The sequence below is a fragment of the Scyliorhinus torazame genome, chromosome 28, assembly GCF_047496885.1.
Source record: "Scyliorhinus torazame isolate Kashiwa2021f chromosome 28, sScyTor2.1, whole genome shotgun sequence".
Classification (NCBI taxonomy): Eukaryota; Metazoa; Chordata; class Chondrichthyes; order Carcharhiniformes; family Scyliorhinidae; genus Scyliorhinus; species Scyliorhinus torazame.
Window position 1 is genome coordinate 28,029,103 of NC_092734.1, and position 20,034 is coordinate 28,049,136.

The 20,034-nt window shown below is 48.3% G+C and overlaps 1 protein-coding gene across 4 annotated transcripts in view; it reads left to right on the top strand.

Moving 5' to 3' along the window:
• ptpn20 (protein tyrosine phosphatase non-receptor type 20) overlaps positions 1-20,034 on the top strand; it is a 402,784-nt gene that overhangs the window by 292,342 nt on the left and 90,408 nt on the right. For all 4 annotated transcript variants that reach the window (XM_072491743.1, XM_072491746.1, XM_072491744.1 and 1 more), the window contains 5 exons: positions 6,246-6,456; positions 7,556-7,593; positions 15,883-15,948; positions 17,526-17,587; positions 17,918-18,079. In XM_072491743.1, coding sequence (XP_072347844.1) covers positions 6,246-6,456; positions 7,556-7,593; positions 15,883-15,948; positions 17,526-17,587; positions 17,918-18,079 — 539 coding nt within the window. The remainder of the gene's footprint in view (positions 1-6,245; positions 6,457-7,555; positions 7,594-15,882; positions 15,949-17,525; positions 17,588-17,917; positions 18,080-20,034) is intronic.

Here is a 20,034-nt window from a genome sequence, read left to right on the forward strand (position 1 = left end):
TAAAACCTTGCAGATCTTCCGGGTCTTATCGTGAATGGCGCTGGGCAATTAAACAACTAACATTCAGCCAGAAGTGCCGAGTGGGTGATCCATCTCGGCCTCCTCCTCCGGAGGTCCCCAGCATCATAGATGTCAGTCTTCAGCCAATTCAATTCACTCTGCGTGATGTCAAGAAGCAGCTGAAGGCACTGGACGCTGCAAAGGCTGTGGGCCCGGACAACATTCCGGCAATAGTACTGAAGACTGGTGCTCCAGAACGTTTCGCACGCCTAGCCAAGCTGTTCCTGTATGTAGCGCACAAAAACAGACACGCTTAATAAATTGTAGCGCACAAAGACTCCGTGAGACGAATAGATTGAAGTCGATGAGGCTTTATTAAGCGTGTCTGTTCCCCAGCAGCCCGATAGTAAACTGGCATGCGGGGGAAGACACCGGCTTCTTATACTTCGCCTTCAGGGCGGAGCTTGAGGTCAACGGCCAACCAGGACCCGGGATCTGTCAGCCAATGACATTAGGGCTTCCAGTCCCACATGACCCCCAATACATACTACCACATTGTACACGTACAACACTGACACCCAGGCGGCAACGTGGAAACTTCCCCAGGTAATTCCTGTTCACAAAAAGCAGGACAAATCCAAGCCGGCCAGTTCCCGTCCATCAGTCTACACTTGATCAGCAGCAAAGTGATGGACGATGGCATCAAATGGACGTTACTCAGCAGTAGCCAGCTCACTGAGGCTCAGCTTGGGCTACACCAGTCGGCTCCGCTCTTCATTATAGCCTCGGTCCAAATATGGACAAAAGAGCTTGTAATATCCTGCACTGGACTTACGGGGTGGGGTTATTATCTTCCCGGTGGCTCTCACGGAGTAGGAGCTTCCCCGCTGAGGGGCAGGAGAACTCTATAAAACATTGTATAAAAGGTCAGTTCGTAAGGCACTGACCAGAAAAAGTGGTTGGAGTGACTGCCCTTGACATCAAGGTAGCATTTGATCAAGTGTGGTATCATGGAGCCCTGGCACAACATGAAAAGTGGCAAGTAACATTCACACCACACAAGTGGCAGGCAATGGCCATCCCCAGCAAGAGAGACTCTAACCATGTCTCCTTAACATTCAATGGCATTACCATCGCTGAATCACCTGCTAACCACATCCAGGGGCGTTTACCATTGACCAGAAACTGAACTGGACCAGCCATATAAATACTGTGGCAACAAGAGCACCGTCAGAGGCTGGGAATCCTGCGGTGAGTAACTCTCCTCCCCCAAAGCGTGCAGACCATCTACAAGGCAGCTCAGAAAGCTCAACACCATCCAGGGCAAAGCAGCCTGCTTGATTGGCACCCCACCCACAAGCATTCACTTCCCTCCGCCACCGAAGCACAGTAGCTGCAGCGTGGACGTTATACAAGAAGCACGACAGCAATTCACCAAGGCTGCTTAGACAGCACTATCCAAATCAGCGACTTCTATCACCTCGAAGACGAGGGCAGCAGACCCATGGGAACACCACCACCTGCAAGTTTCCCTTCAAGCCGCACACGGACCTGACTTGGAAATATATCGGCCGTTCCTTCACGGTGACGCGATCGAAATTCGGAAACTCTCTCCCTGACAGGATTAGGGGGGGTGGACTTCAGTGGTTGAAGAAGGTGGCTCCCCTCCACCTTCCCGATGGAGGTTAGGGATGGAGAACTATCAAATCCAGTAATACCCACATTCCATGAAAGAATAAAAACAATTGCACCGCACTGAACCTTCCACTGGGAGAGAAGAAATGAGGAAAGTGAAAAAGGAACGATGGCATCATAGAGATTGATAGACGCCTGGAAGTGATGTCACAGTAATTAATGGCTACCCAGAAGTGATTCTAAAACAATGACCTCATTGTGGAGCTCAGCTAACACCTGACGTTCGAGACGGACATATCCGGACTTCGCTTCTAACCTTCGAACCTGAATGTCTATGACTCACTTCCAGGTCTCTTAATTCCTGACATCAGCTTCAAATTTCCTGGAGGTGACAACATGATCTTTTACTTCCATTAATGCTGCAGAAGAAAATCACGCGCAGGCTTCAACTTTAAAGAAGCAAAGATTGACATTGCGCACTTTGCAGAGAGAAGCATTTACACGCTCAAGACTGAACTGGGGTGTCTCGCAGTTATTTCACCCATTTGGGGATCTGTTGGGTGGGGGGGGGGGGGGCGGCGGCGGGTGGGGGGGGGGGGGGAGTCTCTGTTTCGGAGATTGTTGACGCCGGGACAGAATCCGGAACGGTTAACGGACTAGCATCGGTATCACGTGGAACACAAGCAATTCCAATGTAAAACGGTGTTGATTCGCCGGGGTCAGGATTGGCACTCGAGAGGCTGACAAGCTGCAGCCGCATATCAGCAATCCACTCTCCTCACACGCTCATTCCAGCCAACAAGATGGCACTGGTTGCGCTGAAGCGCGCCCATCCCGTTAATGGGTTGGCTGGGGCCAGGGGGCACCTGTGGGGGTGGGGCGCTGGGGGGACACCCTTGTGACCTGTGGCACGAAGTTCACCGTGGCCAGTTGATGCGACCATCAATTCACACGAGACAGAGAGTTGAAGGGAACAGTGGCTTTAATCAACTGGAACAGTGCCTGCCTGCGACTGCTCTGCACTGAGAGCCGCCTACAGGGCAGCAGGTCTATGTACCTCCCCTCAAGAGGCGGAGCCCACAAGGGCAACAACATGATACAAGCAGTGTAATACAATACAATGGTCCATAGGTGGAGCTCACAAGGGCAACAACATAGTACAATGCAATGCAGTGATGAATGGTTGCCATAATACATTCACCACACCAGTCTTGGCTGCCTTGCGGGCTGCGACAATGGTGTCCCATGCCCGACCATCCCGACTCCATGGCCCACGTCCTGGCCACCACCCGCTACCCACCGACCCTGACAAGCCCTCCGGCCAGCAGCACAACTGTCAACACACTATAGCAATATTGGACACTCTCTGTAGCCCCTCTCTCTCCCTCAGCAGCCTCGACGCATCTTTCCCGGTTTTAAAACCACAAGTGAAACCCGCCGTCTGCAATGTCTCCCAGCGGAGGCGGGTGCACCGCGGGAGCTCCGGAGAATACCGGGTCAGGCCCGCTAATGATATACTCTCCATTGTCTCCATCAAGGAGCTGATGGGATGGCTGCTGGAACTGAGCACTTCGATTTATGAAATAATCACACACAGTTGTCACCCCAAATGCTTGTCCATACATTGGGCCACAGTGCACAGGATGGATGTGGGCTGAAAATTGTGCTAGCATACTTGTTAGCCTGTTCCGATAGAGGGTGCATGCACTGGATTGCAATCGTATGTGTGCGGTTATTAACAAACGGACTGAACACATTTCCCTGACAGCGCGCAACATGAACCAGACTCTGTTCTAAAGTTACGGGTCTGTGACCCCCTTCATCACATCAGTTCATCTTGATTGATTGATTTGATTTATTGTCACATGTACCGAAGTACAGTGAAAAGTATTTTTCTGCGGCCAAGGGAACGTACACAGTACGTACATAGTAGATAAAAGAATAATCGACAGAGAACATTGACAAATGGTACATCGACAAACAGTGATTGGTTACAGTGCGGAACAAGGGGCCACACAAAGCAAATACATGAGCAAGAGCAGCATAGGGCGTCGTGAATAGTGTTCTTACAGGGGACAGGTCAGTCCGAGGGGGAGTCGTTGAGGAGTCTAGTAGCTGTGGGGGAAAAAGCTGTTCCTATGTCTGGATGTGCGGGTCTTCAGACTTCTGCACTTTCTGCCTGATGGAAGGGTCTGGAAGAAGGCAAAGCCTGGGTGGGAGGGGTCTCAGATAATGCTGTCTGCCTTCCTGAGGCAGTGGGAGGTGTAGACAGAATCAATGTGAGGGTGGCAAGCTTGTGTGATGCGTTGGGCTGAGTTCACCACACTCGGCAATTTCTTGCGGTCTTGGGCCAAGCAGTTGCCATCCCAAGCTGTGATGCAGCCGGATAGGATGCTCTCTATGGCACATGTGTAGAAGTTTGTGAGAGTCGATGCAGGTATGCCGAATTTCTTTAGCTTCCGTAGGAAGTAGAGATGTTGTTGGGCTTTCTTGACTGTTGCATCAACGTGAGGGGACCAGGACAGACTGTTGGTGATGGTGACCCCCAGGAACTTAAAGCTACCGACCATCTCCACTTCGGAGCCATTGATGCAGTTGGGGGTGAGTGTCGTGCTGCACTTCCTGAAGTCGATGATCAGTTCCTTAGGTTGTTTTTGGTACATCATGCAACCAAGTGATTTATCTCCCTTCTGTCGTCTGATTCGTTGTTGTTTGAGATACGACCCACCACAGGCGCGGCCAATAGAATCGGTCCGTCAAGATAGACAACTGTGAAGGGCCAAGCTCAAAGCCTGCATACTGAGGAGGACGCTCACGAGAGCTCATGCACAAATACAAAGGCCTCAGTAACAGAGCTGAGAGGCTATACTTATCGGGAAAGACTGAAGAGACAGGGGCACTTTTCTCTCGAATAGACAAGGCTGAGGGCGCGGCCTAATAAGAGGACTTGAAAATTATGAAGTGATTCGATTAGGTCGTTGTGGGGAAGCTGTTTCACTTTTACAGGAGAGCAAAACTCCAGACCGTGAATACGGGCTGGCCACTGATGAATCAAACAATAAATTCAGAGGGTGGGGTAGAAGGTGGGACTTTTAACATTGGAAGTTGCTGGGAAATGCTATGAATTTAAAGGGAAATTGGACAAACAAATGTGGGAGAAAGGACTGGAAGATTAGGGTCAGCTGAAGAGCAGTAGGAGGAGCCTCCTGCGGAGCATAAACATTGGCCTGGACCAGCTGGACTGGGATGTTTCTGTGTTGGAAATCCTATGTAATATCTGGATCTGAGGTCAAAGGACAATGACTGGACTTGTGGCCAGGTGTTATACACCTGTGTAGCTTCCCTGTATAATTGCTTCCCTCTCCTGCAATCTAAAATCCAAGCTTGTCATCAGCGAACAATTCTGGAAAAGAGACATCCCGTCAAAGTTTTACATCTTGCACTCATCTGCACAGATTAGCTAGAACACCAGCTCTCGAAGGGGACAAGGATTTATAAGTGCTCATGCAGTAGTTGTTTGCTTTGAGATTTGGTGTTCTTGCAATTCTGCTCTGATGAGTTCAAGATGAAAAGGTTTGATGGCATGTCTCTTCCTCGCAATGCTCACGTTATCGAGTCATGGAGGTCCACTGCAGAAAAAAGGCCCTTCGGCCCATCGCGTCTGCACCAGCCAAAAACAACCACCTAATTTTTCTAATCCCATTGTCCAGTACTTGCCCCATAACCTTGTGTGCCTTGGCATCGCAAGTGCACATCTAAATACTCCTTAGGTGTTATGTGGGTCTTTCACCCTTTCAGGCAGCGAGTTCCAGACTCCCACCACCCTCTGGGTAAAAATGTTTGTCCTCATATCTCCTCTAAACCTCCTGCCCCTTACCTTAAATCTGTGCCTCCTGGTCATTGATCCCTCCACCCAGGGGGAAAGTTTCTTCCTGACTACTCTATCTATGCCCCTCATAATTTTTACGTCTCAGTCATCCCGCAGTCTCCTCTGCTCCAAGGAAAACAACTCCAGTCTATCCAATCTCTCTTCATAACTAAAACTCTCCAGCCCAGGCAACATCCTGGTAAATCTCCTCTGCGCCCGTGCTATCACGTTCCTCCTATAATGTGGATTCCAGAACTGCACACAATGCTCTAGCTGTGGCCTAACTAACCGATCCAGCATAACCTCCCTGCCGTAAGAAGCAACTACTTTCTACTCTACTGTTTTGAACCTTTGGCGATGTCCGCGCCGATAAACCTTTGGATCTTCTCATGGTTTTATCGTATCAGAGACATACTTTGGATTGGAAAAGAAAGGCTAGAAATACCCTGGCGGCAGTAAACTTTAGGTATGCTGCCGCCCCTTGCCAACCCTTTGCATTTTGACATTAGTGATGGAGCGGAAACGATCTTTCAGAAACAGAAGGCATTCATCGTAATTTGAAACGCAAACAGTGTTCCGTTATATTCCCAAACTTGATTAGGATGACAAAAACATCACTCAAATGATGTAACTGCTTTCCATTTCCCACAGGAAGCCGGCGATTATATTAACATGCTCCAGTGAATGTGTTACTAATATTCTTTGCTGTTGGTCTGATTCGAGTTGGTACTTGTTGCTGCAGGCCTGAAGTTAACGGGGGGAATAGGCAGCAAGTGGCAAGGTATTTACGTGCAGGAGGTTGTGCCCAGTTCCCCCGCCAGTTCGGAAGGCAGCCTCCAGCCGAGGGACAAGATTCTGTACATCTGCGATATGTGTACCATGGGCATGACCTTGGACGACGCGGTGCGAGCGTGCGACACTGAAAACGGCCAAATTAGAATCAAGGCTACGAGGTAAGGCAGCCTTTTGGCAAATCTTTGCAAAATGGCATTGCTTCACTCTTTGCAGTTATTCAGCATTGCGGTCCGTCAATAATAAAGACATTTTGGGCAGGATTTTCCCGCCGTTCCTGCCGGTAGAATCTTCCCTCCCTCGTGGCCACGGGTCGCACCTCCCCCTTGTGGCAGAGAGTGCGAACAACGGGAAGCCCCGTCGACAGCAGCAGGAATGGAAAATCCCGCCGCCGTCCAATGGCGGGTCATATTGACCGCCGCAGAAGACGCCACAGGGCAGAGGGATGGTGTGAAGTCCCGCCCCAAATATTGAAATTCCAGTCTTGGGCCTTCCCTCTCAACACACATGGCCACTAAATCTACAGGGCAGCTTTCTTGATACTCGTGGAAGTTGGAAAGAAAGAGCGATGAGCAGATGAAGGAAATAAAGTTGAAGGGATACGGGGAGGGAGTGAGGAGCATCCATCCCCTCCTTACCCAAGGAAGATTGAGGCTAATTGCTACCCCTTAGTGCCATCCTGGTTAAGATTATTTGGGTTAGTGTAAATATCATCAAATCCCTATAGTGCAGACAGAGGCCATTCAGCCCACCGAGTCTGCACCGGCCTTCCGAAAGAGGCCCACTCCACTGCCTATCCTCTGTGATCTAACCTGAACGTCCTTGGACACGGAGGGGCCAGCTTAGCATGGCCAATCCACCAAACCTGCACACCTTCAGACTGCGGGAGGAAACCGGAGCGCCCGGGGGAAACCCACATAGCCACGGGGAGAGAGTGCAGACTCCTCACGGACAGTCATCCAAGGTTGGAATTGAACCCGGTTCCCCGGCGCTGTGAGGCAGCAGTACTAACCACTGTGCCACCGTGCCGCCTGAATTAAACCTTTGTTGCTTTCAGAACAGATTGGAAGTGACAGATACCGGCTCCCATAGTGTTGGTATTAAAGGGCTTGGTGATTGTTAATGATAGAAGTACCTGAAGCGTTTTAAATGATTATCCGTTTTATTACACTATATCATTGCAATGATATCCCAGTTGTGCAGGTAGATTGTTGCATTTAACATTCTAGCATCTGAACTGATTTTATTTTGCTTTCTCAGGGATGGTAAGCCAGTGATCACTGAAGCACAGAGGACTAGTAAGTACCTCCCTAACATTAGCGAGTTTAAGAAGCAAAGATTAGCATGTGTGTCACACCAACGACACTGCCCTACCTGGACAGGTAGACATAACTAGTTGTGTGTGAGAGAATATCAGTGGTGAGGCCGAATCTCTGGATTGCCATTTGGTGCTGTACAGCAGAGCATTGATTTTACAATTCATTAAATTTATATGGTGCCTTTAATGTAACGAAATGTCCCAAGGCCCTTCTCGGTATTATTATCAAACAAGATCTGACAGAGGCCCCATAAGTCAGGAGTGTGATGGGATACTTTCCACATGCCTGGACGAGCGCAGCTCCAACAACTCTCAAGAAGCTCGACACCATCCAGGACAAAGCAGCCCCGCTTGATTGGCACCCCATCCCCAGACATTCACTCCCTCCAGCACATCTGGCATCTTTAAGATGCAGTGCAGCAACTCACCAAGGCTCCTTCGAGAGCACCTTCCAAACGCATGGCCAGTACCGCCTAGAAGGACAAGAGGAGTAGATACATGGGAACGTCACCTCTCCAAGCCCCTCACCATCCTGACTCGCGATTGTATCACTGCTTCATCACTGTCACTGGGTCAAAATCCTGGAACTCCCTCCCTAACAGCATTGTGGGTGTACCTACACCACATGGACTGCAGCGGTTTCAGAAAGTGGCTTCCACCACCACCTTCACATGGGGCAGGGGGCAATTAGGGAGGGGTAATAAATGCTTCCCAAGCCAGAAATACTCACATTCCAGAAATTAATTTTAAAAAGAGAGTTATCAGGACAGGTGACTATACAACGCTTACAGGGGTTGTGGGGGGGGGGGGGTGGACTTGGCTGTGAGATCCAATGTCATTGTAAGAGGGGAGCTAACAAATAGGGTTTAGTTCCAAGCATTTATTAGGGTGGACAATAGTTATAGTCTATTAAGGGGTCTTAGGGATTTTCCTGAACTTATATAATGCATTATATATTGTATTAGAAAGTAGAGGAATATTCCACAGTCAGGCTTAAGACATCAAGGAGCAACATGCTGGTTGGTTAAGAGACATAAACGATGCTAACTGAGTACTTCTGGAGCGATAAACACCAGCCGCAAGACATCCAATAACACATTTTCCAGTCCAACTGGATTTTAGTGACCTTAGCAAACTAGTTTTCCCAAGTCACCTGCGAGACCCTCAATAACATGTTTCTCAGTCTAACTTGGTTTTCTTAGACCTAAAGACGCAGACACAACCAACAGCTCTAACAACAAGAGAAGAGATTACGGGAGGAGTCAGAGAAATATAAGGGTAGAAAATACTCGCTCTGCCTGGGTGAACACCTGCAACTTGTTTCATGTAAAGTTTGGACCGGACAATTTCCAAATGTAAATAATGCCTTTGCCTACGTGACCTACAATGTATAAATATCGCATGATTTCGCAGTTGGGTAGAGTCAGCTCTGGAGACCCATCTCTGAGGTTGTGCTCTCTCAACGCATTGGCTCATAAACGATCGTTCTGCACCCGAGTTTCCTCAGAGTTCGTGTATAATAGCCGAGCTCTACATCAGACGTGTAATGCTTAATACATCGCTGGATAAGTGAAACATTTATTGGACATTCAGTAGAATAGGAATGGAGGTGATATGAGCAAACACAAGTAGAAATGCTTGCCTCGACATCAAGGTGTCCAGGTGCAAGCTGCAATCTTAATGAGCAAGGTTACTTGGCATTGTCTTTCCAATTGTCAATTCATTTAAAAGGCTATTTCTACTCTGTACATACATGACCTAACTGTCTGTGGTGACGTTAACGGGAAATTCTGTGTAACTCCCGCAAGTTCTTAAAAGTAACGAGGAGGATTTTGTGAGGGTCATGAATGAAGAATCCAGCACGGGTTTGTAGAGTCAAACAGAAAGTAACTTTATTTTACAACAATATGTACAAAGTACCAGCAGTTCACTACTGATCCCCTCTCCAGCTGGTACCACACTGGCTCTATTTATACAGACTGGCTGTATCTTATTCTTTGAAGACAGTTGTTTAAGTGGTTGCACTGTTTGAATCTTTGCTGTGAGGAGACTGTGATCTCTTTCAGAGTGAGATAAATGAGACCGACCAGTCTCAGCTGAGGTGCAATTGAAGCTTCACTGCTCAGCTACAGACCACAGTCTTATTGTGTACGCGTTATGTTGGAGACAGCTCCACTCCAGTCCTCTCAATACCAGGCGCCTTTCAGGTTTTGCTTTACAGGCAAGGAAGCGATCATGTTGGCGATCAAATTAATTTGGTCTCCTTAGCCTTGGCATTTGGCGATCAAATTATTTTTAAGGCGAGCCTGTAAGAACTCACTTCTCTTTCCTTCATGTGTGACTGTATTAGGTCAGCTATGCATTCTATCCTTCCAGTGCTGTCCTCAGCCTAGTGCCTATGTTTTGTCTTGACCTTTAATAACACTAGATTGTCTATACATTACAGTGTAGCCACTGACTCTTAAGGTAGAATAGATGGTACCAATGCTTCTAAGCTGGTGAGATACCTTGGGAGCCACTATCCCTAACATCCGCGCTGTCAACCATGTTGGCTGCCATTATCCTGGCCTTTCTCACCAAAGCCATTTTTAACTTTATAAAACCTCTGGAGACCTGGGAAGGTAACTCCAAAAATTTTCGAACCAAAAGGATAGGCCGCAAAGCGGCAAACAGCGTATAGATCCCAACCGGAACTACCGATCATGCCGGTCCCAATCCGGGGCGGCTCATAAGGATTGATTCCATGAGCCCCAGTAGTTAGGCCTCCACCCATCAGCGGGGTGGGGGGGGGGGCTCGTATTCCAGATCCCCATGGGGAGATCAATCGAGTCGGGGTCTCGTGAGGGTTATTACACACTTTGGTGCACAGGTGAACCAAACAAATTTGAGAATGTCCACGCGGAGTGAAATTAGCTCATCATTGAGAACTTTAAGTAACTGCAGCACTAGAAATGTTCCCTCGTCGCCATTCTCTCCACAATTTCTTTATTTATAAGAGTGGTGAGCCTGTGGAATTCATTACCACAGGAAACATTGAATATATTCAAGAGGCAGCTGGATAGAGCACTTGGGGAGAATGGGATCAAAGACTATGGGGAGAAAGCAGGATTAGGCTATTGAGTTGGATGATCAGCCATGATCGTGATGAATGGCGGAGCAGGCTCGAAGGGCCAAAAGGCCTCCTCCTGCTCCTATCTTCTATGTATCTATGTATGTACAAGAGGCAGATCTGATTTATGTTAGTTCCATACATCCAGTATTGAAGCAAATATCATTGCTGATAGCCGTGTTAGTGTCGTGCCCTATAGGGGGAAGGAAGTTGGCTAGTTTTTAGCTATGAGTTTGAATAATTTCACTGAACAGACTGGCAGTGTCTTATTCGCTGAGGAAGGTTATTTGAGTGGTTGCACTGGTTTGAATCTATTGGGCTGATGTGGAGCTGTCATTGTAGGAAAACATGCTGCCCCGGGTAGGCTGTTTGCATTTTCATCTCGCCGTCTGATTTTCCAGGAGAGAGTCCGCTCTCAGTCCGGCCCGGAGGCTGCAGCTCATTTCCAACTCATTTCCGACGGAGCAGTTGCAATATTCACAAGATTGCTCCTGCTTTGTGTCTCGGCCAGAGTGGCAGGTAGGGAGGGGGTTGGGGCCTAATTGCCTCTGTGCAGCATGACAATCAACCTTATATATTGGGCTGGTTTCCCCGTTTGGGAGACTATGTTACCCCGTCGGAGATGGACCACCTCTGAATTGCGCTCGGGCTGGGAGTGACACCCAGAGGCGATTCGCAATCTCTTGCCGTGCAAATTTATGCATGGCGGGATTGCAAGGGATCCCGCTCAGCGGGTGGCCTGATAGCAAGGTCTGGCAGTGGGCCCGTTCCCTGCTCCTCCCCACCCCCCGCAATGCAATTTTGGCCTCCCCCCTCACCACGGACTCTCTCCCCCCCCCTCACACACAATATGAGGTTGACCTGACCCCCTACCCTCCCCCTCACAAAACCGTTCTGACGGTCTCTGGTGGGGAGTCTCTGTTATGGGGGCCTCCGGTGGAGAGCTCTGATGGGAGTTTCTGGTGGGGCGGGGGGCGGGGGGGGGGGGGGGGTGCACCTGGTAGGCAGGATTTGCATTGTGGGGAGGAGTGGGGCCCTTCGAGCAACATTGGAGGCACCCTCCTTAACGACTTACCCCCTTGGCCCAACGTGAGGTCCGTCACACCAGAGCCACGCTGACAAGTACCTGGACCAATCCACGCTCACTGGAATACCGGCCCAGAAAACCTGGGGATCACAGCGGCACAGAGAATCCGTTATCCAGCCCGTTAATAAGATGCAAATGGTTCAATTTGATCTATTTGTATCCTCCCACTGGCGCGAGGCATGAACCTCGATGCCTCCATCAATGGGGGACCGGAGCATCGGAAAACAGCGCTGATCCCGTTTTTTGGAAGATGCTGCACTCTCCGCCCTGTTGCGACAGGCAGCAGAGAATCAGGCCATTATTTACCTTTGCTAAAGGGAGGAGGACAGGGAGGTCTTGTGGCAGTGGGCCATGTCCCTACCTCAGGGCCAGAAGCTCCTAGTTCAAGTCCAAATTCATGAGTTAATGGCCACAGAAGGTGCACTCATAACATGGCAAAACAGGTTAATTACCAATCCTTCCAATTCGCCCAACGACAAGAGGTGATAGAAGGAGGGTTTACTGGTCAGCCATATGGCAGCAAGCAATGGCCAAGCGTAATCAGGACCAACCCAATGGATGTCCATTGTCAGCAACGCTCTAGTTCCAGGAGGAGATTTTAAACAAAGAGCATCTTTGATTTTCTTGACCTTTTTACAGCCAGATATGAACGACATTATGCGAACAGCTATATTACAACATTTAACAATCGTGTACAAATCGAGGCATTTTTTAAAACCAAGTACTGTCGCACAATTTAGTGACACTCCACAGAGTTCCATTTACAAGAAATGAAATGAAAAATGAAATGAAAATCGCTTATTGTCACAAGTAGGCTTCAAATGAAGTTACTGTGAAAAGCCCCTAGTCGCCAAATTCCGGCGCCTGTTCGGGGAGACTGGTACGGGAATTGAACCGTGCTGCTGGCCTGCCTTGGTCTGCTTTAAAAGCCAGCTCTTTAGCCCTGTGCTAAACCAGCCCCCGAATGAATAACCCGACCTCATTGCATCCAGTAATGCCTCTCAGTACAGGCTGGTTGAGTCACTCAATCTATTTATTTTTTAAACATCTTTTCTGTCACAGCTTTTGTCCACGTTGCACAAATCCTGTGACTAAACAGTCGTCAACTAAACCCCAGAACCTCATCAAGTTGAATGCGTTCACTGGGGAGAGGACGGGGCCAAGCAACCCTGACTATTAAACAAACATTCTTGTTCACACTGGAACTGAGTTGTTCTGGAATTTACAACCAAGGTTGCTGATATAAGTGAGTATGGATCATAGGGGATAATCTTGTCATCTCTGGGCCAGCAATTATTTATTGCCAGAAGACAATAAGACCATAAGTCATAGGAGCAGAATTAGGCCACTCGGCCCATCAAGTCTGCTCCGCCATTCAATCATGGCTGATATTTTCTCATCCCCATTCTCCTGCCTTCTCCCCATAACCCCTGATCCCCTTATTAATCAAGAACCTATCTATCTCTGTCTTAAAGACACTCAGTGATTTGGCCTCCACAGCCTTCTGCGGCAAACAGTCCCTCAGATTCACCACCCTCTGGCTGAAGAAATTCCTCTTCATCTTCGTTTTAAAGGATCATCTCTTTAATCTGAGATGGTGTCCTCTGGTTCTAGTTTTTCCTACAAGTGGAAGCATCCTCTCCACGTCCACTCTATCCAGGCCTCGCGGTATCCTGTAAGTTTCAATAAGATCCCCCCCCTCATCCTTCTAAACTCCAATGAGTACAGACCCAGAGTCCTCAACCGTTCCTCATAGGCCAAGTTCTTCTTTCCAGGGATCATTCTTGCCCATCCCTAATTACCCTTGAATTGAGTGGATTACCCGGCATGTCGGCCAGACCAGTTAAGAATGGCAGATTTCCTTACTGCACTAGTGAGTGAACCAGATGATTCTTATGACAATTATGGTTATCATTAATTCCAAAGTTTAATGGATTCAAATTTCCCCATTTGCCATGGTGGGTTTTGAACCTGGGTCTGCAGAGCATTATCCCTGGATTATTAGTCCAATAGCAAGGCCACTATGCCAGCACCTCCCCATCAAGTGTATTCCAAACAGTTTGCAAGTACCAGCAATAGAGTGATACCTTTACACCAAATGGCTTAGGTTTGAAAGTTGAGCGCTTTAGAATTTAATCCCCAATAAGTTTGTTTTTGCTTACATGGGGTGTGGGCGTCGCTGGCTGGGCCTGCCCTTAATTGCCATCCCTAATTGCCTTTTGGCTGTGTGGTCGGCTTGCTGGGCCATTTAAGAGTCAACCACATTGCTGTGGGCCTGGAGTCACGTGTAGGCCAGACCGGGTAAAACGGCAGATTACATTAGCGAACCAGATGGGCTTATATGACAATCGATTCATGAACATCATTAGACTTTTAATTCCAGATATTTTTTGAATTAGAATTTTGCCACCTGGGATTCGAACCCAGGTCCCCAGATCATTACCTCATGAGGACTCCCGGGCTCTGAATTCATGCAAGCCACTGGATACAATCTGTGAAAGTATCACAGTTGTACGTTCTTGGAAATCAGGCTCTATCAGCTTTCTCTTTTTCTCTCCGTAACTTATTTTGCTTCTGTCCTCTTCTTCACGACTGTTGTGTCCTCTTATCTTTTATTCTCTTAATTTCCAGGAACTGCAAGCAGAAAGAAAAGTAAAAAATTTTTAGCACTAAAAGGCAAGTGTCAATTTTCAGTGTGTGTGTGTGTGACGTTTCCATCTTGTCTGTTTTTCCCCCTATTTCTTCCTTTTGACAGTACTGTCGAATGTCAAAATATCTCAAAGCACTTCACACAAGGCGGAAATCTATCCGATTGTTGTTATGCGGCACCCACACCGGTTATCCTGCATCACACAACAACAGAGGTGCACAAATAATCATCGCTCTTCTTTGCTCGTTGTTGGTCTGGACACAGGAGCAACTCCAGCTCCTCTTCAAACAGTGCTACCTGGCCACCTCAATCAGAAAGCAGGACCTCAATTTAACACTGTGTCCGAAGGGCACCATCACCAGTCGCGACACAGCCACACACGCCTTGTCGAAGTGTTTGAAGTGTCAGCTTAGACAATCGGCCTGATAGAGGACTCAAAACTGCAATCTTCTGGCCCGGAAGCAAAAATGCAACAAACTGAGCCACGCTGACACACACTGGTTTAATTTTCTCTTTAGTGCACACTCTTTACGAACACACAAAATGGATAGGACAGGAGAAGGTTGCTTGGTCCATAAAGTCTGCCCCACACCTTGACTGGTCAGAGCATCATGAACACACCTAATCTGGTTTAGATAAAGGCAATGGCAGGATGCCTCTGGATTATAGAATCATACAATCCCTACAGTGCAGAAGGAGGCCTTTGGCCCACCGAGTCTGCACCAACCCTCTGAAGCAGCAACCTACCTAGGCCACTCCCCCATCCTATCCCCACCTAACCTTTGGACACTAAGGGGCGATTTATCATGGCCAATCCACCCAAACTGCACAACTTTGGACTGTGGGAGGAAACCTGAGCACCAGGAGGAAACCCACGCAGGCAGGGGGAGAACGTACAAACTCTACACAGTCACCCAAGACCAGAATTGAACCTGGGTCCCTAGCGCTGTGAGGCAGCAGTGCTAACCACTGTGCAACCGTGCCGCCATAGCGCAGGTTTGAAGAAGAATTCGCATAAAGTGATATACAAAAACACGCAATGCAGACTAATATATTATTTTTCCTTCAAAATTCACGAATAAATGCAGGTGACAATATCTCTAACTTCAAGTACTGCTAATGATGTAATCCGATGATGCAATGAACCTCGTCAACCATGCCTGCCGGGGGAATTCTGGATTGATGACGCTTTAATGCTTAATTAATTGTGGGCAAGGGCCCACAAACTAAAAGCTAGGTTGATTAGGAGATTCCAGATTCCCCATTCATTGCCCTTTCCATTACAAATGGGCAATTGGGAGCAGTCAGTACAGTCAGTGCCGAGGGGAACGGTTCTATTTACCATCCCCGATATATAGTGTGCGGCGTTCCTCAATTTTCGTGTGCGGTGTGAATTATACATGTTTCTCTTTGTAACCTTAAGGCTTCAGTGACCGGACGCTGACATCAAAAGAAGGACAAGGACAAGAGAAGCAGCAGACTCTAGATGGTAAGGAGGCCTCCCCATCATAGAACATACAGTGCAGAAGGAGGCCATTCGGCCCATCGGGTCTGCACCGACCCACTTAAGCCCTCACTTCCACCCTATCCCCGTAACCCAATAACCCCTCCTCATCTTTTTGGTCTCCAGGGGCAATTTATCATGGCCAATCCACCTAACCTGCACATCTTTGGACTGTGGGAGGAAACCGGAGCACCCGGAGGAAACCCACGCAGACACGGGGAGAACGTGCAGACTCCGCACAGGCAGTGACCCAGCAGGGAATCGAACCTGGGACCCTGGCGCTGTGAAGCCACAGTGCTGCCCCTCAATTACCTCAATTCCCAGTCCTATCTATTTTCTCTTCAGTGAGTAAGTTGTGTTCTGAAAGTAAAACGAGCTGAGTTCCGGGCCCCATTTATTGGATGGATTAATTATTAGCGAGCTGCCTGTCTCCAGCTCGGGGATTGGAGCACATTTTTGCATCCGATCCAGCGGCTGACTGATCACTTCTGGGCTGTGAACAGCACTGAGAGCTAGCTGAGTCACAGCAAAGCTGGGAGGCAGAAGAGGAACAGGCTGTTAAAGTGCTTGGTAGATAGAACAGGGAAACAGCAAGTCCAAAACACGGAAACGGAGAAGGCCTGTATTCCTAGGAGGCTGTAAGTTATCCAAAATCACATCAGAGATGAGAAAAATGCATTGTAATATATGTGTATTCTTTAGAAATGGATTATTGCGGTTTATAAAGTGGATTTATCCACTTAGAGCCCCTTTGGTGTCCAGGGATGTGCACGTTAGGTTAAGGGGTTACGGAGATAGGGGGGACTGGGCATGGGTAGAGTGCTCATTTGAAGGGTGGGTGCAGACTTGATGGGCCAAATTGCCTCCTTCTGCACTGTCGGGATTCTATTTCTAAATTGACACACCACACTTTGAAATCAGTTTTGTGTAACCATTAGTTTAGACGGGCAGCATGGTCGGCACGGGCTTGGAGGGCCGAAGGGCCTGTTCCTGTGCTGTACTTTTCTTTGTTCTTTGTTCTTGTTCATTCAGCTCTCATGGTTAACCTCTGCAAAGGAGGGTCGGCACGGTGGCACAGTAGCTAGCACTGCTGCCTCACGGCGCCAGGGACCCGGGTTTGATTCCCACCTTGGGAGTTTGCACTTCTCCCCGTGGCTGCGTGGGTTTCCTCCAGTTTCCTCCCACAGTCCAAAAATGTGCAGGTTAGGCAGATTGGACATGCCAAATTGCCCCCTAGGTTGAGGTTATTAAGCCTAGGTCGAATGGTCTTTCAAAGGAATGGTGCAGACTCAATTGGCCAAATGGCCTCTTTCTGTACTGTAGAAATTCTATGAACAAGAATAGGTTTGGAGATTTTTCCTCACCAGTCTTGTGTGCTAAAATCATCCCAGGAAAGCAGTCCAGACTGGTTGACACTCAGCAAACCCCCTCCGCAATGATTTTATCATCAAATTAATTTGGGAGAGGCATCCAATTAATAAGGAAAGGAGCAAACTCTGTTATGAACATAAAACAGTTTTCCCATCCGGGAAGTTTTCTTTTCACACTGTTATTCTTTTCAGGGAAGCAGCCTGCTGATCACGAGCGATCCCAAACTAACTCCGCTGTGCCTGAAGAATCCGAGGTATCTTGCTTTATAAATTCATGTTTTTAAGTGCAAAGATGCACTGTCCCCCTCATAACTGTTGGAGTTACTATTTGACAGTATTTTTTACTTAACATGGGATTTTGCACGTGTTCCTTGGTGCAAGGTTGCTCCGTGAGAGTCAGTAGCGAGCCATGAGTGAATGCCGTGTGCGTTTCAAGTGGTCCTTCATCACGTGTAATTGTTGTGTCGATCCAGTGGCAGGAGCTAACCCGACTGAAGTCTCTCCCCCCCCCCCCCCCTCCCTTTCCTGCACTGTTCAGGAGGTGCCGAGTGAAACCACAGCTACCCTTTTTTATCTCCCGGCAGAGCTCTCTAATCCGCATTGAATTGGAAAGGCCAACAGGTGGCGGTTTGGGCTTTGCGCTGGTGGGTGGTGACAACGGAACGGCTGCCCTTGTGAAGGCGATTAGCCCGGGCAGTGTGGCACATCTGGATGGGAGACTCAAAGTACGAGACAGACTTTTACAGGTAACGTCCCTTAGGAGGGGGTAACCCACAGCACATAGGTTGATGAAAGTGAGTTGTCGCAAAGGATTGACTTGCAATTATGTCACACCTTTCATGATCTTGAAGATTGGGTGGGGGGGGGGGGGGGCGGGGGGAATGCACTTTAAGACCAATGAAGCACATTTGAAGTGTAATGTTTGGGAAACATGACTGAGTTTGAGCACAGCAAGCTCCCACAAACAGCAAGAACCTATTTTTAGCGACACCTGTTCAGCCACAAGTATTAGCCAAGATACCAAGGATCGGTTCCCTGTCCCTCCTTGAATTGGGGCGGTGGGTTCTCTGATGTCCCACCTGAGAGGACAGAGGTTTACGTTCCCATCCCGAAAGCCCGCACCCCTGACCTTGCGGCACTCCCTCCGCTCGGCACTGGAGTGTCAGCCTAGATTCCTGCAGTCTCTGGACTAGCTCCTTGAGCTGCCAAGGGATAGACATCACTGCATTCGGAAAAATGGGGCATTTTCCCAAACGCTTTTCTGCAGCTTCGGTGGGAGATTGCCAGGGAAAAAGTCAGAAAGTTTCTCCGGAGGCTTTGCCAACTATTGTTGGAGCAGACAATCCGGAACAATCACACGGCTGTTACTGACGAGGCAAGGAAAATCTCAAAAGAAACTACTCGAGATAAAATTCTGTTTACATTTTCACATCACCCTAAAGTTAACAGATAACCCTGAGGTGGTTATGGCTGATTGAATATGTCTATGGGCAGCACGGTAGCACAGTGGTTAGCACTGTTGCCTCACAGCTTCAGGGTCCCAGGTTCGATTCCCGGCTTGGGTCACTGTCTGTGTGCAGTCTGCACGTTCCCCCCGAGTCTGCGTGGGTTTCCTCCGGTTTCCTCCCACCTGTCCCAAAAGACGTGCTTGTTAGGTGAATTGGACATTCTGAATTCTCCCTCAGTGTACCCGAACAGGCGCCGGAATGTGGGGACTAGGGGATTTTCACTGTAACATCATTGCAGTGTTAATGTGAGCCGACTTGTGACAATAAAGATTATTATTATGTATTGTACATAATTTTATATATTAATTCTCAGTTGGAAAGCTTATATTGGCCGGAACTCTCTGGCCGTTGGGAATCTCTCTTCCCACCGGCATTGCACCCCCACCCATGGGTGCCCCAACAGCATGGGGTGGCTTCGATGGGATAGCCCATCGATAAGCGGCGGGAGTAGAGAATCCCGCCACCAGCGAACGGCACGCAGCCGAGAGACACGCAGCGGGGAAACTGGAGAATTCCGCCCATTAGCTGTAATAAAATAATAATCAATAATTAAATTTGAGCTTACCTATACTGCTGAAGAGATGGCTCTTTCAAGTTGTCACTTGTGTATATAGGGAGCGCAACGCAGTTCGTAAAAGGGGTACATTGAGACCCGGGGCGATTTTTTGTAAATGCAACTGAATAAGTTGATAAACACGCAAGTTTCCTATCAGAGAAGGTTACTCTCCGAAACAGATTACACAAATTAACTTTACAGCACAGTGTACCAGTAGGAAAACTAGGAGTGATGCCAGAAGACTCTCCAAAATCTTGTGCTTTCTATGAATTTAACTGAAGGCTCCAGTTTGAATGACAGAGAGATTTGGGCATTCTTGAAATGCAGAGAGGCATCAATGCTTTGCCTGTTACTGAAGGAGGGATTTGTCGGAATGACAGGAGTAAAGCCACTGAGTTGCGATCAGGTCAAAATCTTCCTTGCGAATACAGCCCTGGTAATTATCTGACCATCGTCCTTGCCTGTGTCGGTACAACAACTCTCATCAACAGACATGTCACACACAAGCCAAGAACAAACGCAAAGCCAACAATCTTGAAACGGATGATGTAATAATTCAGACGAACGGGGACCAATTCAGCTCCGAGAGAGAGGAAACCGTTGAGTGTGTTGGCCAATCCCGTCTTCCCGGACACAA